This window comes from Elephas maximus, chromosome 4, assembly GCF_024166365.1.
Source record: "Elephas maximus indicus isolate mEleMax1 chromosome 4, mEleMax1 primary haplotype, whole genome shotgun sequence".
Taxonomy (NCBI): domain Eukaryota; kingdom Metazoa; phylum Chordata; class Mammalia; order Proboscidea; family Elephantidae; genus Elephas; species Elephas maximus.
The window spans coordinates 30,390,043-30,405,399 of NC_064822.1; the positions used below are offsets into that span (position 1 = coordinate 30,390,043).

General features: G+C 38.2%; 1 protein-coding gene across 1 annotated transcript in view; it reads right to left on the bottom strand.

The window, feature by feature from the left end:
* Positions 1–15,357, bottom strand: part of GPR158 (G protein-coupled receptor 158) — a 567,445-nt gene that overhangs the window by 534,604 nt on the left and 17,484 nt on the right. The window contains exon 2 of the mRNA XM_049881810.1: positions 4,040–4,145. Coding sequence (XP_049737767.1) covers positions 4,040–4,145 — 106 coding nt within the window. The remainder of the gene's footprint in view (positions 1–4,039; positions 4,146–15,357) is intronic.

Consider the following 15,357-nt stretch of genomic DNA (forward strand, 5'->3'; position numbering starts at 1 on the left):
ATTCCCAGTATTGTATGACTGTCTACCGTATTGTCATCTGATGTGATTTCCTTACGTGTTGTAAATCCTATCACTATGATGTGATGAGATGGATTTGCGGCAGTTATAGCAATGAGATCTACAAGATTAGACAGTGTCTTATGCCAATCTCTTCTGAGATATAAAAGAGAGAAGTGAGCAGAGAGACATGGGGACCGCATGCCACCAAGAAAGGAGTGCTGAGAGCAGAGCATGTCTTTTGGACCTCAGGTTCTTGCGCTGAGATGCTCCCAGACACTAAGGAAAGATTGATGACAAGGACCTTCCTAAAGAGCCAACAGAGAGAGAAAGCCTTCTCTGGGAGCTGACACCCTGAATTTGGACTTGTAGCCTACTAGACTATGAGAGAATAAATTTCTCTTTCTTAAAGCCATCCACTTGTGGTATTTCTGTTATAGCAGCACTACATGACCAGGCCAACATGTCACCAAATAGACCATGAAAAGAACATTTGTTGGTTTATATTGTGAGAGCTGAAATAAGGAAGGCAGAGCATCACCTTGTTTAACCTTTGCTGGGAACATGTGCATCAGGCAGCTGAATTTTTTTGCCACTCTGTGCATATTCACAAATGACCAAAACAGCGCCCCTAATATTGATTTGGGGGCTACAAATAAATTTTAGGGAGAAGGCAAATTTACAAATACATAATATGTGAATACTAAGAATGGACTGTATGCTGTTCACATTGAAGATATTATAATTATTTACTTTTATATAATAATATAATTTACTTTAAAATGTTATTTCATCTTTATTTCATCCTGATTGAGTATAACAAAAGATGCACATGCTTGTAAATTTACACACACACACACATGAACTGAGGGTGAATGCTTGAAGCATTTTTACAAAGAAAATATCAAAAAAGTTTCAAGGCTGCTATCCTAATGGCTCCTATTTCAAAAAGTGATTTAAAAAACACAAAAATTATTACAACAAAAACATAGCAAAAAAAAGCTTTAAAATAAAAATGTCAATAATTTTAATGTTTTTAATAAACTATCCTGTAAGAGACGATTTCATGTACTCAAAGCAAACCAAAACCCATTGCCATGGAGTCGATTCTGACTCACAGCTACCCTATACAATACTATCAAAATAGGTCAAGAATTATTGAAATGGATACTGAAAACATGATCAAGTCCATGTTGCAGTGATTTGGATGAGTTATGAAAGTGCCAGAATAATCTTACAATCCAGTTCAGGGTGCAGACTAAGGTTTTGTTTTAAAATGTTCTTCAAAAAATACTTTGTAGCCTCCTAAATTCTGAGACAACTCTTCTTTTCAACTCCATTGAGAAATGATGTTCTTCACAGACCATTCCAATCCCTTCTAAAATGCTGCTAAGGCTTTTGCCATTTAACCATTTTCCAACATCAGACCTGCTATTTCTGGTTTAACATGCCCTGGAGGCCAAAAACTCAATCACTGGAAACATTTAAAAAGTGAAAAGTTCATAACTTTGAAATCAGTGACTTCCATTAGAAGAGCGGAATGTTAAACATCGGCAAGATAAAACCCACTGTAAACCATGGTGAGTGTCTCTTCTTCTAATGATATGGATATTCATAAACACAGGCCCCTAAATCCTACAAATGTGAATCATGTTAAGTACTTCCCCAAAATGAGGCAGTTTACACAGTAATCCTTGGGATCAGTCATAGGAAATCTGTGACAAATAACAAAGGGGAGCCAAAACAGAAGAAAAATGCCCTGTGCTAGAGATTTTCTTTCTATTTTCCTAAGCAGTGAAGACTTCAAGAGAAGCCAATGCCTAATCTCCAGTTCACATCAGTACAGGAAAGAAAAGACTATCCTAGTAACTAGACTGAGGATATGGTGTGCAACTGCTGCTGGTACCTAGAAGGACCCGCACCAACTAGAAGGCCTTAGAGAAGCCCAACATAAAAGGTACGACGAGTTCTGTGGCAGCCCTGTGGAGGGCAGACTACAGCACCAAGGGGCCTCATGGGCCCATCCCAGGACACGAAGATGCCCTAGTCCTAACTTCGGTGTCTGAGCAAGGGAGGTAAGAGAGGGATCCAAGGTCTAAACCAATAGTATATACATCTTTTAGATCCAATGTTTGTTGATGTTATTTCTTCTTGAAATAACTTAGTTTATTTGAAACCTTTAAAAAGACACAAAATGCAGAAAATTAATAACCCTGATTCATTGAAAATAAATCAATCCTCCAAAAGCAGAAAGAGGTTCTTCCAATACGATCATCTAGTCAAATAATGAGATGTGTCCTAAGGAAACAAAAACTACACCATTATTAGAGGCGAGCAGCAACTGTAACAAACTGAAAAGTAAAGATCCCCTTGTTTCTAGACAGATTGCTTATTGAACTACCCAGAAGCACCACTGAAACAAGGCTATACAGAAATGAGCACACACAGATCAATATCTACAATATGACACCCGCACAGAAAAAATTCCACTCTGGCTAAAGACAAAGCTCAGTGGCAACATGCCATTGGCTTGGAGATAATAATCAGGCTAAAGATATTCACCAGACCAGCGATTGAGCTTCGTATCTTTAGAAATGCCAGAATCGTCTAAAGGGAAGTAGAAACTTAAAAATATTCAAAACCACGAGAACAAATAGGGAAAAGAGTAAAAATGAGAGTCTTTATTTTTATGAGTTTACAAGTCAGAAATACTCACATCTACAAGTGTTTATTCAAGTGGGGGAAAAGAAGGGTGTGAGAGGCAGCTGTGGAGTGGGGCTGTGTGGCACTGTGTGGGGCTACATAGGGCTGCGCAGAGATGTGGGAGGAGGTGCGGAGATGTGTCGGAATATGTGGACATGTACGCAGGGTACCGAGGGAGTGGAGGTCATGGGGATATGGTGGGGGTCTGTGATGGATTTAGGAGGATGTAGGGGACTATGGAGTTTCTGGGGGGGTAGGTGTGGGAGGGTTGAGAGATATTGCAATGGAGAACATGAAGGTGGGTGGCGTGTGTGTACCTGGGTGTTGTGGAAGGTTATGTCGGGGTATGTGGGGAGTATGGAAGTATACGTTTTGTATGTGGCAGGGTGTGTGGTAGGATGTGTGCATGGAAAACACACAACAGGCACATGCACATACATACCACATATATACCACGTGCATGCACACCTGTGCACATGTGCATATTTTTTGTTTGTGTAATGGCACAAATAAATGCTTATTGTTAAATTTCTTTTTTATTTAAATTCCCTTATCTTAAAACTGCGCTATGTACAACTGTCTTTCATAAATAGCCAAAATTCAAATTAAAGATACAGAACACTATATTTTTATGAATTTCCCCTGTGATTTAAATAAAACAAGCTGACTTTCTTTACAAATTCATGAACTCTAAGTTAGGACTTTACTATCAGGAACGTTATTGTACACTGTTTCATAGCATTTTGGGACCTGAGAGATACATTACTGAAAATGCAATCATTGGTACGTCTTCATACTCCATCTCTGAAACTGCGAAAGACAAGTGACAGTCTTATTCCCAGAAGCATTATCTCTATGCCTGTTCCTTATCAAGCAGCACCCTGTCAAAGCAAGCATGGACACAAGTTGGGAAACACACGCTCACACAGGTTTTGGTATACAGTTTCTCCTTAATTGCAAGATTGTCCTGCCATATTCCGTAAAGCTGTGCACAATCTGCTTGACCCATCCTAGAACTGGTTTCTCACTTCACGGCTATTTTAATATTCTATTTAACCCATTTTGAAGAAAAGGGTCAGCCTCTGACTAAAGCCAACCTTCAGATATAATTATAGTTTTAGCCTTCTCTTAGTTCCTATATAAACAGTTATTCTGCACATGTTTTATTTTCTACTCCTCTTTCAGTTTATTTGGCAGTATAGAGACCTACACAGGGAGATTCCACCCCCGTCCCCCAGTAAGAAGCCTCTTGTTCACTTACCCACACAAATACAATACATTCAAAAGTAAAGCATCTCCGAGCTTCTGATTTCAGAGGATTTTATTTTCATGTTCTTACCTCTGAATTGTTAAGGTGGCATTTGTGAGTTCCTGAAAACCAGCCATCACTTGAACATTGGTTAATATCCACCTTCTGAAGATTTATGTCAACTTTCATGACACCCCTTAAAAACAGAGAAAGATAAAAAGAACAGATTAATCTGAGCCTTTACAATTTGTAATTCTGTATTCTACCCTTGGAATTAAACAAATCAGCACAAAGAATAGACTAAAAATTTTCCAACTACCCACTTATATTCACCTAAAATGCACCAAGCAAAGATAGAGACACAATAGCCAGAATCAGCAAATACTATTTGTATGTTAGTCCCAAAGCACTGCCTTCAGCTCCTAGCATAATGCCTAGTACATAGTAAAACTTGTTGCCATCGAGTAGATTCTGACTCATAGCGCCCCTATAGGACAGAGCAGAACTGCCATATAGGGTTGCCAAGGCTGTAATCTCTATGGAAGCAGACTGCCATATCTTTCTCCCACAGAGCAGCTGGTGGGTTCAAACTGTCAACCTTGTGGTTAACAACTGAGTGCTTACCCACTGTACCACCAGGGCTCCTTGGTACATAGCAGGGTGCTCAGTAAATATTTGGTAATTGACTGAACTCCAGATACGGTAGCAAAGTTGACTCTGAAATAATACCTGCTCCCAGTGCCTCTTCAATTAAAGTAACTCAAAACAAAGCCCTCATCTCATTCCTTTCTGCTCCTATTTCTCATCACAGGGCCAGGAGGTGGGTGAATTGGGGGGTCAGAGGAGGAGCCAGTATCAAAAAATAAGCATCCCTTTCCTCCGATCTGCTATCCCAATGACTTTAAACAGAGCTCTAGGTCTCCCTGTGCTCCACACAAAGTATGGAGATTTGCTTCATCTACAAAAGTGCTGATTAATATTTCTTCTTTTACATTTGGGAACAAAAACACTGTATTTCACATAGCCATTTGAGGAAAGTCACTAAGAAAAAGAACTCACAAATTCAGAGCCAGTCAAAAGCAAAATCATAAAGAAAGCTTCAAGTCTGTTTAAAATCATCCCGTTTTCTCCAACCAACCTCCCTACCTTTTCCTAAGATACCTCCCTTCTACTTTCACCACCATCACTACTAGGAGCAGCAAGAGAAATATTTTTCCAAACTGAATTGCCATACCTAGACTTTACTGAAAGAAATATCCTGTGTCCTGGGCCCAGATGCCCTAGGCCTTGCAACGTAGTTTTTTTTTTTTTTTTATTAAACTTGAGCAAAGTATAAAACAGCTACTAAAGGTACAAATTTTCAAGGTCTCATCCCCCCCAACTTAAACGATTTTCATTATAATATTACTTAAATAGGTACAATCATAAATCTAGGCTCAAAATCCCTATAACTCTGAGAGCTACAAAACAAAATTACAAGATAAATGCACACAAAGCTACAAAACCAATGAAATTTAAATTAGCAATATTAATTTAAAAGGATCAGTGTTACACTTTGCCAAAACTAAATCACTTCCCAGCACTGAAACATGGTACTGATATTTCAGCAAGCCTATTGTTGTTGTTGTTGTTGTTGTTAGTTGTCATCAAGTCGATTCCAACTTATGGAGACCCCAGAGTAGAACTAGAACTGCTCCTTAGAGTTTTCGAGGCTGTGACTTTTCAGAAGACTTACTTCCAAATGATTGCCAGGCCTTACTTTTGAGGCGCCTCTGGTTGAGTTTGAACCTCCAACCCTTTGGTTAGTAGTCCAGTGCTTAATTATCTGTGCCACCCCGGGACTCCTCAGCAAGCTTATATCACCATGTTATGACTCTTTTCTCTCATTTATTTTCCCTTTTAAACTACAGTGAAATCTTCCAACAGAGGGGCTTAATGTCATTTGGCCTTCATTAGGGGTGGATAAATCATTTACTTTTTTAGTCTGCCTCTGTTCTTTTCTCCTTAACCTCTAACAAAGTACTACAGTGCATAGCGCTAACATGCTCGAAAGCAAATAGGGACACTAAAACCTCCTGTCAGTACTTCATTATCCAGATAACCTGTAATATGTTTAATTTTTTAGATGATCACTAAAATGAAAACCCAAAAAATATCAAGTACTTGCAATTCTTTAGAAAAATAGACCTCAGCTTGCAAAATACTACTTTTGTGAGCTATTAATGCCATAAAACAAATTTTGTCCACATGATAAATAACTGGATTCCCAGGTAACTTAATGGCTAAACCCAGTTCACCCCTTCACCCTTTCAACAAATATTTATTGTCTGGATGGTGCATATCACTGTAAGTGATGCTACAAACAATTCCAAGGTGAATCCCATAAGCCCTGTCCCCGGCGGACACCAAAAAGTTTAACATGTTTTAAAAAGAATCAGGATGTTCAATGGAGAATGGATGCCAACGTTTGGGGAATTTGGAAAGTTATCATTCGGAATACAGTAGGAATTCAACAAACATTTGTTGACTGACTTCATTGCAAGAACTTTCAATAAAACTAAACACCACATAGGTCATGCCAATCATGCAAGCACCCTCCTGGCTCTACTTTGTGCTCTTTTAAAAATAAGACTCATTCTTTCATTCATTCAATAAATATTTATCTATGCCTACTATAAGTCTAAATGATTCTTGGGCTTTGAGATACATTAGTAAGCAAGGAAAGGGGAAAAAAAGCCTGCTTTTAATTCTAGTGTGGGGTAAATGGCTACACCAAATAAGTAAATTATGCTATATGTTACAAAGTAAGAAGTGTTGGGTGGGGGGCAGGGGCTTCAAGCAGGTAAGGTGGATGGGAGTCGGAGAGGGACAGGCTGAAAAATTTTTTTAAGGGTGATCTCACTGGGGTGAGTTTTAACTCAACATAACCTTTGAAGGTATTAATTACAGCAGGTTTATATTCACACTCTAAATCACCAGTTATCTTCCTAAGTGTCATAAAATTTCCCACTGAACTACCGTTGTCCATTACATTCTGGTATTCTTCCATTAAAATCTTTAGAGTCTATTTATTGCTAAACTAATCATAATATGCATTTCTATTCATTTTACAGCAATTGTTCGTAATCAATGAGGGATTTTCTTCAGCTACCCTGACAAAGGTTTGTTGCAAGATAGACAAAGTCATCCAGCTCACTCAGGCACATAAGCTCGGGGACTTGGGAGGTTGTAATTACCCTGGTCCCTTTCCTAGAGAAAACTGGCTTCAAAAATAGATATCCTAATGGCTGAGAGCTCTTCCTCCTGAATTCCAGGTTCCTACTCAGCTCATGAAGCATCCTGGGCTTTGCGTAAAACCACCAAAGGCAATGAGCCGTACGTTTACCAGCTGGGAAATCAGCGCTGACTCATCTTCATTAGAGCCTCTGCCTTGGCGTTTGGAGACTTACAAAGCCCTCGGGATGGCACCGTTGACTTCCTGCGGGGGAAGTGGCGGTTTAGGAGATTAAATGGGAAAGGAACGCTCCCTTTATGCGGAAAAATATCCTGTCAAAATGGTCACTGGGAACCAAACACCTAAGAACCCCTTAACTGCCTTAGCACCTGGAGCAGGAAGGGCAGGACCTGACCAGGTCTGAGCCCTCTTAGTGCCTGCGCCTAGCGTCCCCTGAGCCGGCGCCTCCTGAGGGCGGAAGCGCTGCTCCCACATCTGGTGAGCCGGAGAGCGGCTGGGAAGGTGGGAGGGCGAGGAAGCAGCCTCTGTTCTGTGGCATGAGGACAGGAAAGCGAAAGCCAAAAAAAGGACTGCTATGTAGCCTCCAGAGATTGGAAATTTTTTTTTTATGTAGCCTCCAGAGATTGGAAAATACAGCAAATAATATTCCCCAGACACCTGGGTATTCAACTGAGCTGCAGACCTGCATTTTCCTCCAGTTGTGTATCAGTCACGTGAAACGCTGAAGTCCTCCACCCATTAGACCTGCAATTCCCCTATAATCTCTCTATCTGAATGGCATCTCTATCCTCCCGGTTATCCAAGTCGGTAATTTTTTTGTTGTGAAATTCTACACTCCTCCCAAATCAAAGCAACTGCCAAGTTTCATAGATTGTACCCTTAGCATGCTTCTTATATATTGGCCCTTTCCTTCCATTTCCCTAACACTGCCTTGGTTCTGGCCTTCATCTCTCATGGAGCTAAAAATTTTAATAATAGCTTACTAATGGGCCCTGTCTGGCACTTTTTCAATGTGAATCCAGATTTTGTAGGTTCTGAAGTTTATACAAATGAGGGTCCTTCTTTAAAAAACAAATGCAAACTTATGAATACACATTCACATTAGGATATGATCCCTGGCCCTAAATCTTCGTTATAACTGCTGAATGGGTACGTATGGTGGACAGCAAGAGTATTACAAGAAGTCATTTGTATACCATAATAGCTAAGCTACCAATAACTTAATTTCACACAGAAGTGACTGCAAACTACTTTAATATATAGCACTAAACCCAGACTAAATTATCCTTAACTTTCCCTTAGCTGCTCTCCTAAAGTGCCCACCACTGAGAGAAAGTGTAATGGAGGCAAATTATAGTGAGAAGAAACCATCGTAATTAAAATATCTAACTTTTGCGAAGTTTACGTAAACAGATGACCACAAAACTCACTGTTAGTGCCCACTACAGGGGTTTAGAGGGGTTCCTACACAAGTGAGGGGCCCTAAAGCTTAAGCTTCATACAAAAACATAAACTACAATGTAAAATTTTATGTTAATAATGAGAAATTTTTTTTAATCTGTTCAAGGGAAGACACTATGAACAGAGTTAACTGAAAGATGACAGGTTGGGTGATTTTTGCAATGTCTAAAATTGACAAGGAAGTAATATCTACAGTACACCAGGATCTCTCGCAATTCACCAAAACTATAGGAATAATAATAGAAAATAGGCAAAGGCTATAAATAAGCAGTATACAGAAAGGTAAAGCCAACAGGCCAACAACCATATGAAGAGATGCTCAAGCTCATAAGGAATCAGAGAAATGCAAATTAAAACAATAGTGAGATATCACTTCACATTCATTAGACTGGCAAAAATTATAAACCCGTATAATGCCAAGTGTTGGCAGGAATGTGAGGCTATCGAAGTCCGTATCACCTCCCAGTGTGCACGTAAACTGATGCTGCCAGTCTAGAGCAATCTTGTAATATTTAGTAAAATTAAATATACCCATATCCTAAGACCCAGCAATCTTACTCTTGGGTATATCTTTCAAAGAAATTCTCACTCAGATTCATTAAGCAGTTTATAAGTTTACCATGCTGTTGTTGTTAGGTGCCGTCATGTCGATTTTGACTAAAGGTGACCCTGTGTGACACAGTAGAACTGCCCCATAGAGTTTTCTATGCTGTAATCTTTACGGAAGCAGATCACCAGGTCTTTCTCTTGTGGAGCACGTTCAAACCACCAGTCTTTTGGTTAGCAACCAAGCACATAACTGTTGTACCACCAGGGCTCCTTTAAATTTACCATAGTGTTATTATAATGTCAGGGAACTGAAGGCAGTCTTAGTGCCCATCACAGGTACTGAACTGATGTTCCACACTATGGAGTCCTATGCAGCAGTAGAGAAAATGGACTGAGTATATATGAAGCAGCATGAAAAGATTTTAAAACAGAGTTGTGTTTTAAAAAGAGATCTATAGAAATCACTTTAACTAAAATTTTTTAGTTCTCATATTACTTGCAAATGGAGGTGGGATGAGGGGAATTAGAAGAGATTCATTAAAGGGGAAACCCTGGTGGTTTAGTGGTTAAGAACTACGGCTGCTAACCAAAAGGTCAGCAGTTCAAATCCACCAGGTGCTCCTTGGAAAATCTATGGGACAGTTCTACTCTGTCCTATAGGGTCACTATGAGTCGGAATCAACTCAACGGTGTACGGATTTGTTTTTGGGTTCTTGTTAAAAGTAAAGAAGAAAAGCAATTTCTGTTACCATGTAATTATAAAAGATTCTAGATTCATGTTTCAGTGTCTTTGTTAAGTTTTAGCTGAAGTCATTTTTTGTGTAACTTCCTCACTTTAGAGTCTCTCATCCTGAGAAAACATTGCTCACAAAAACACCCAACATCATGGTCATTTAGCTCATGCCCCATAAGTACAAAAAGCACAAAAGCATCAAGAACAGAGTCTTCCCTGGGCTTTAGTAACCAAGAAAAGACTGCAAATCCATCACATCAGGCATGACCTCAGAGATGAAGTACTTGGTCTGCTAACACAGCAAAGAATATAGTAGATACGTGGGTTGTTCCAGGATAAGGCTTACTTTCCCTTTAATACAACTAAAAACTAAAGTTACAAAACATAGAGTAAACAAAGCCAAGAGTCAAGACACCAGATAGGATTTGAAAGCCAAAGGAGGATTAAAAATAATAATAATGCCAACAACAATAAACAGACACTTCACATATCTATAACACTTTTTAGGTATAAAGAACTTTCCAGAAACTGGTCATCGCAACAAATCTGAGAGGTAAGTATTGTTATCCCCATTTTATAGATAAAGAAGTAGAGTCTCGGGGAGATTAAGTGACTTGTCTGAAATCAAGAATTCAAAACTGTGTATTCAGTTTCAAGTCCATTGATCACTGTATGTATCAAGGCTACTTGCCTGTATTGAGCAGAAGTAATTTCAGGATCAACATGCCAAAATGTTCACTACATTAACTCAGTAAGTTAAAATATATATAAATAAACGAGGTCCTACAATATGTGAGGCTCTCTGCTTGATGGTGTTATGGATACAAAGCATAGGATATCATTCTTTAAAAAAGTATGTTCTAGTAGGGAGAAGAAACAAAAGCAATGATCCAGTTCATTTATCCATTCACCCAAAAATACATTGAGTGTTGACTATGCTAGTTGCAGTGTTAGATATGAAGGGGCAAATAATTAATGTAATGTAGTACTTTAGGAGTTTAGTCAGCTCAACAACTGTTACTGAATTAACACTGGTTCTCTGTATTCTTTGCAGTCCTCTGATACGACATTGTGCCATGACTAAGATAGGTGTGGTCAATCCAGGAAGCAGATGAAGATCAGTTAAGGTGTGTCTTATAAGAGGAGGAGACATATCGTGCAAAGCCCTAACAGTGGGGATCCAAAAGGGAGAACAGAGGAGAGCAGAAAACAATATTCCGTAAAACATACACAGAAAATAGAATTGGCCAAAGAAAACAGGAAATGACCTGCTCTCTTTTATCAAATTCGTGCAGGTAGTTCCAGAGCTATACACATGCTCTCTTGGGCTTGTAGGTTAATTCAGGTGAAAGTAGGCTTTCGATCTACCTAATTTGACAATTAGTTTGTAGAAGCTGCCTTGTGGTCAGGAAATGTTAGTGTTCTTCTTGCTGCCAGCAGCATGCTACACAGCTCCAAGTCTTCTCTCTCTTTTTTACTTCTCAGTTCTAATGCATACACACACACACTATTTCACATTTCTCTGAGTAATTACATCCTTTCTCTCTGATCCAGGAACCTCATGTCTTCTGCCAGTATTCATAAAATTGTAACAAGTTAATTTATTGACTCGCAAGTAAGGTATAATCTCAGACTCTGCACAGTTCTGAACGGGACCTTTATAAATCACCTGTTGTTGTTGCTGTGTGCTGTCAAGTCAATTCTGACTCATAGTGACCCTAACGGACAGAGTAGAACTGCCCCATAGGGTTTCCAAGACTGTAATCTTTACGGAGGCTAACTACCACATCTTTCTCCTGTGGGTCAGCTGGTGGGTTCAAACTGCTGACCGTTCAGTTAGGAGTCAAGCATTTAAACATTGCACTACTAGGGCTTCTTATATTGGTTTAGTAAACTTTGAATATATTTACTCAAGGCAACATATGCAGCCATTAATAATAGTGCTACATAAGAATATTTAGTGAATTTTTAAAAATATTTATAAATCGAATAATATATGAGGTTTGATACACATTTTTTAGAAAAGAATTGTTTAAATACATGTTTCACAACAAATGATATATACTGAAATGTTATCAGTGATTATCTCTGAGCATTTAGATTATGGTTGATTGAAATTTTATTCTTTTGGTTGATTTTTATTTTCTGTAATTTTGAAGAAAAAAAAATAGGGAAAAAAATTAGAGGATAATTATTTCATTCCTTAAAAGTTCTCTAGAGTAATAGATTTCACAATCTTCCAAGCTTTTTCTCTTCTACTAATCAAATAGTTCATTCTCATCTTTAATCAACACTTTCTAAAAACTCTGGATATTTAAGAATTCATATTTGGACCCAAAATGGACCTCTTCCATCTTTCAACCAAGTGTAGTTGATACAGGTCAGGGCAGGAAAGCAAATGGTTATTTCTTAAAAATTGTGGCTAACCCTCCTCCAACTCTCAGCAACCTGATTAGAAATATTTTTAGCATACTCTCTTGAAACACACAATGAGGATCAAAATGTTGATGGCATAATAGTAGAAGATGCTTTGTCATCACAATGTCAGTCTTCATCCAAACCCTCCACAGAATCTAACTGAACCCCAATAGTAGCCAGAGTGCTAACTTAATATTAACGCTAATTGTAGACCATCTGGCAACTAAATATACTTGGCCCATAGATGACTAAACACAATTTCACTGTAAATACTCTTATTTTTCCCTCATTGCTTATGGGGATCGACTAAGCCTTAAGATAAGTTCATTTTTACCTTCTGCATGTCTATAAAGACACAATTAGCATTAGTTATATTGCTAAGGATACCATTATCAAAAGATTTTCTGTGTATTTAGAAGGTGAAATTTAAGAGGCATTTGTGGCCATCTTTTCCTCTAGTACCATTATTTAATAAAATAAATTCTCTTCCCAGAATACTGCCAGAAATTAATTTATTTCCCAGCCATATAGATATACAATTTCAGTCATGATTTTATATTCTTGTAGCAACTTTTTTAAAGCCCCAGTCCCTCCAGAACATCAGAAGAATTTAACAACAGAGTATCTTGAAGCAAGAGATCCTTCTCCTTCCCCACACTACTTTGCAGTAGCAGACATGTCCAGAGAATCTTGCCAAAACTTTACATAGTGGCAAATGTCTTCCATCTGTCTGACTCCATGTTCTTGGCAGTTTTTTTGGCAATCAGGTCAGGCCTTCCCTGGGGAGACCTGTACATTTTGTATGGAAAAAATAAGTTTCATAAAAAGAGAACCAAAAGTATAAAATGAAGTAAGGCCAACCATTTGGGGACATCTATCCTCCATCCACAAATATAATCTTTTTATTTTGGAACTCCTGAAGGAGATACTTTCTCAAAGTTAAGCACAGTATATCTCCTAAAATTGTTACAGTTTGGAGTCTGTTAATAGATGATTGTCCCTGTGAAAAGTATATTTTGAGTTTGCTGCTTTTGCAGAGGTAGCTGGCTGGCTTATGTCTCATTTGTGGTTTTCCTTCACTGAAGTAATTTTGGGCCACTCTGATTGATATTTTATTTCAATTTTAAATGACAAGAAGGCAATTTATTTTATCAACCATATCCAAACTGAACCTTATATCACCACTTTGGATATGGTGATTTCTGAATGGGTTGGCGCAGCCACTTGTCAGGGAATGAAGTACAAACAGATCACCATATTAACTCATTCAATTCAAACAACAACCCTATAAGAGTGGAAGTACTCTTCTCATTATATCTGAGGAAAATGAGGTTCAAAGATCCTACATAATATGCCCAAAGTCATACTTTTTGAATTGCTAGAGAAGAAAAAAGAAATAAGAACAAGCATCTGCTGTCAGAGAAAATAAATGTCTAATGAGAACACTGTAATCTGTCTTAAAATATAAAATAAGAACTGTCACATACCTTGGGATTTCCCTGCAATTTAATTAAGCTTGCTATTTATGTTACTGCTTGGCTGCATTATCTTAGCAAAAATATACCTTTTTATTAATAAGTTCTTAAATTTAAATATACCTCTCTCTTTTCTTTTTTCTGCTGGCTCTTATTCATATAGCTCTAAATACAAATTTTCCAGTTGATAACCTGCACAGGTTTGTTTTTTGTTTGTTTGTTTTTAACTCTAAATAAAGTTTTTTTTTTTAGACACTGGGTTTTTTATATATATATAAAGGCAAGTCATGGTAAGATACATACGTAAATGGACATTTCTGATCCAGAAACAATAACAGAAAATAAGGCAAGTGAAAATTTTTTGCCATTGAAATTTGGAGAACAAAAAAGGTGAAATGACTTGCCTAAAGACACATAGCTAATAAGTAAATGAGCTGACTATGATTTCCATATCCTAGGTATAAGGATAAGACTGGTCAGGAGACCTAGGTTCAAGTTCTTGTTCAAGATGGTGAATTGAGCATATATGTTTACTTATCTCCTTCCTCCCCAAATCCAACTATAATGACAGTAAATAAGTATAAGAGGAGATAGATTTTCTCTTCAGTGAGGAGAAGCAGCTAACCAGAGATTTGACACAATTCCCGGGATTGTACTGGGGATAAGCCAGGGAGGTGAGGTGGGAGCTAAGCCCAGGACATGCTCAAGAAAAGGCTGGAGCAGAGGTGGAAACTGCTCTTGCAGCAGAGCTTTCTGAAAAGTTTTAAGCTGAAGGTCACCAAGTACTAAGAATGAGAGTGGGAACCAAGGCAAACATCCAGGTGATTTATTGAGGGACTGCTATACAAGTTAGCCCATCCCCTCCCTTGCATGTACTGATGGCATTTATTCCCATGCTAAAAACCAAGAACCGTTTGGTAAAGAGACTTAAAGAAATGGCTAGAAAGAGCTAAAGCTTCTAGAATGGCTATTAGTTTTACCAGACCAAAGGGCAGGGCAGAACCTGCTCACTTCTTTCTCAGGCATGCTAAAATGAATGAAGCCTGACAGGCAAGGGAGCCAGAGCCATACACCTGTCACAAGAACCCATGACAGCTAGCTGTATAAATTAACCCAGTCTTTCGATCCTAAAATTAATGACCAACTAGGGATCACATTCTCCCTCTTGAGAAAGAAGAACAGATGTGACCAAGCAAAATAACTGAGCCTGGAAAAAAACAGCAACAATTCAGGGAATAGGAGAGAAATGAATGATATTTTAATTGATATCCTCAAAGAGATTTAAGAAAACGAACATAATATTATGAAAAAGGCACAGTCTGAGAGCAAGAGCTTATAGAAAGTAAAGGAGACTGTTAAATGAAAAATAATTCAATTAAAAAAATTTTTCAGAAATTCTCCCAGAAAATAAAAAGAGATGAAAAATGACAGAAAAGTTAAGAATTATAGAGATCAGTTCAGAAAGTTCAATACCCAACTGTAGGAGTTTCAGGAAGTAGAAATGGATAGGAGAAAGTAATTCAAGCAATCATAAACA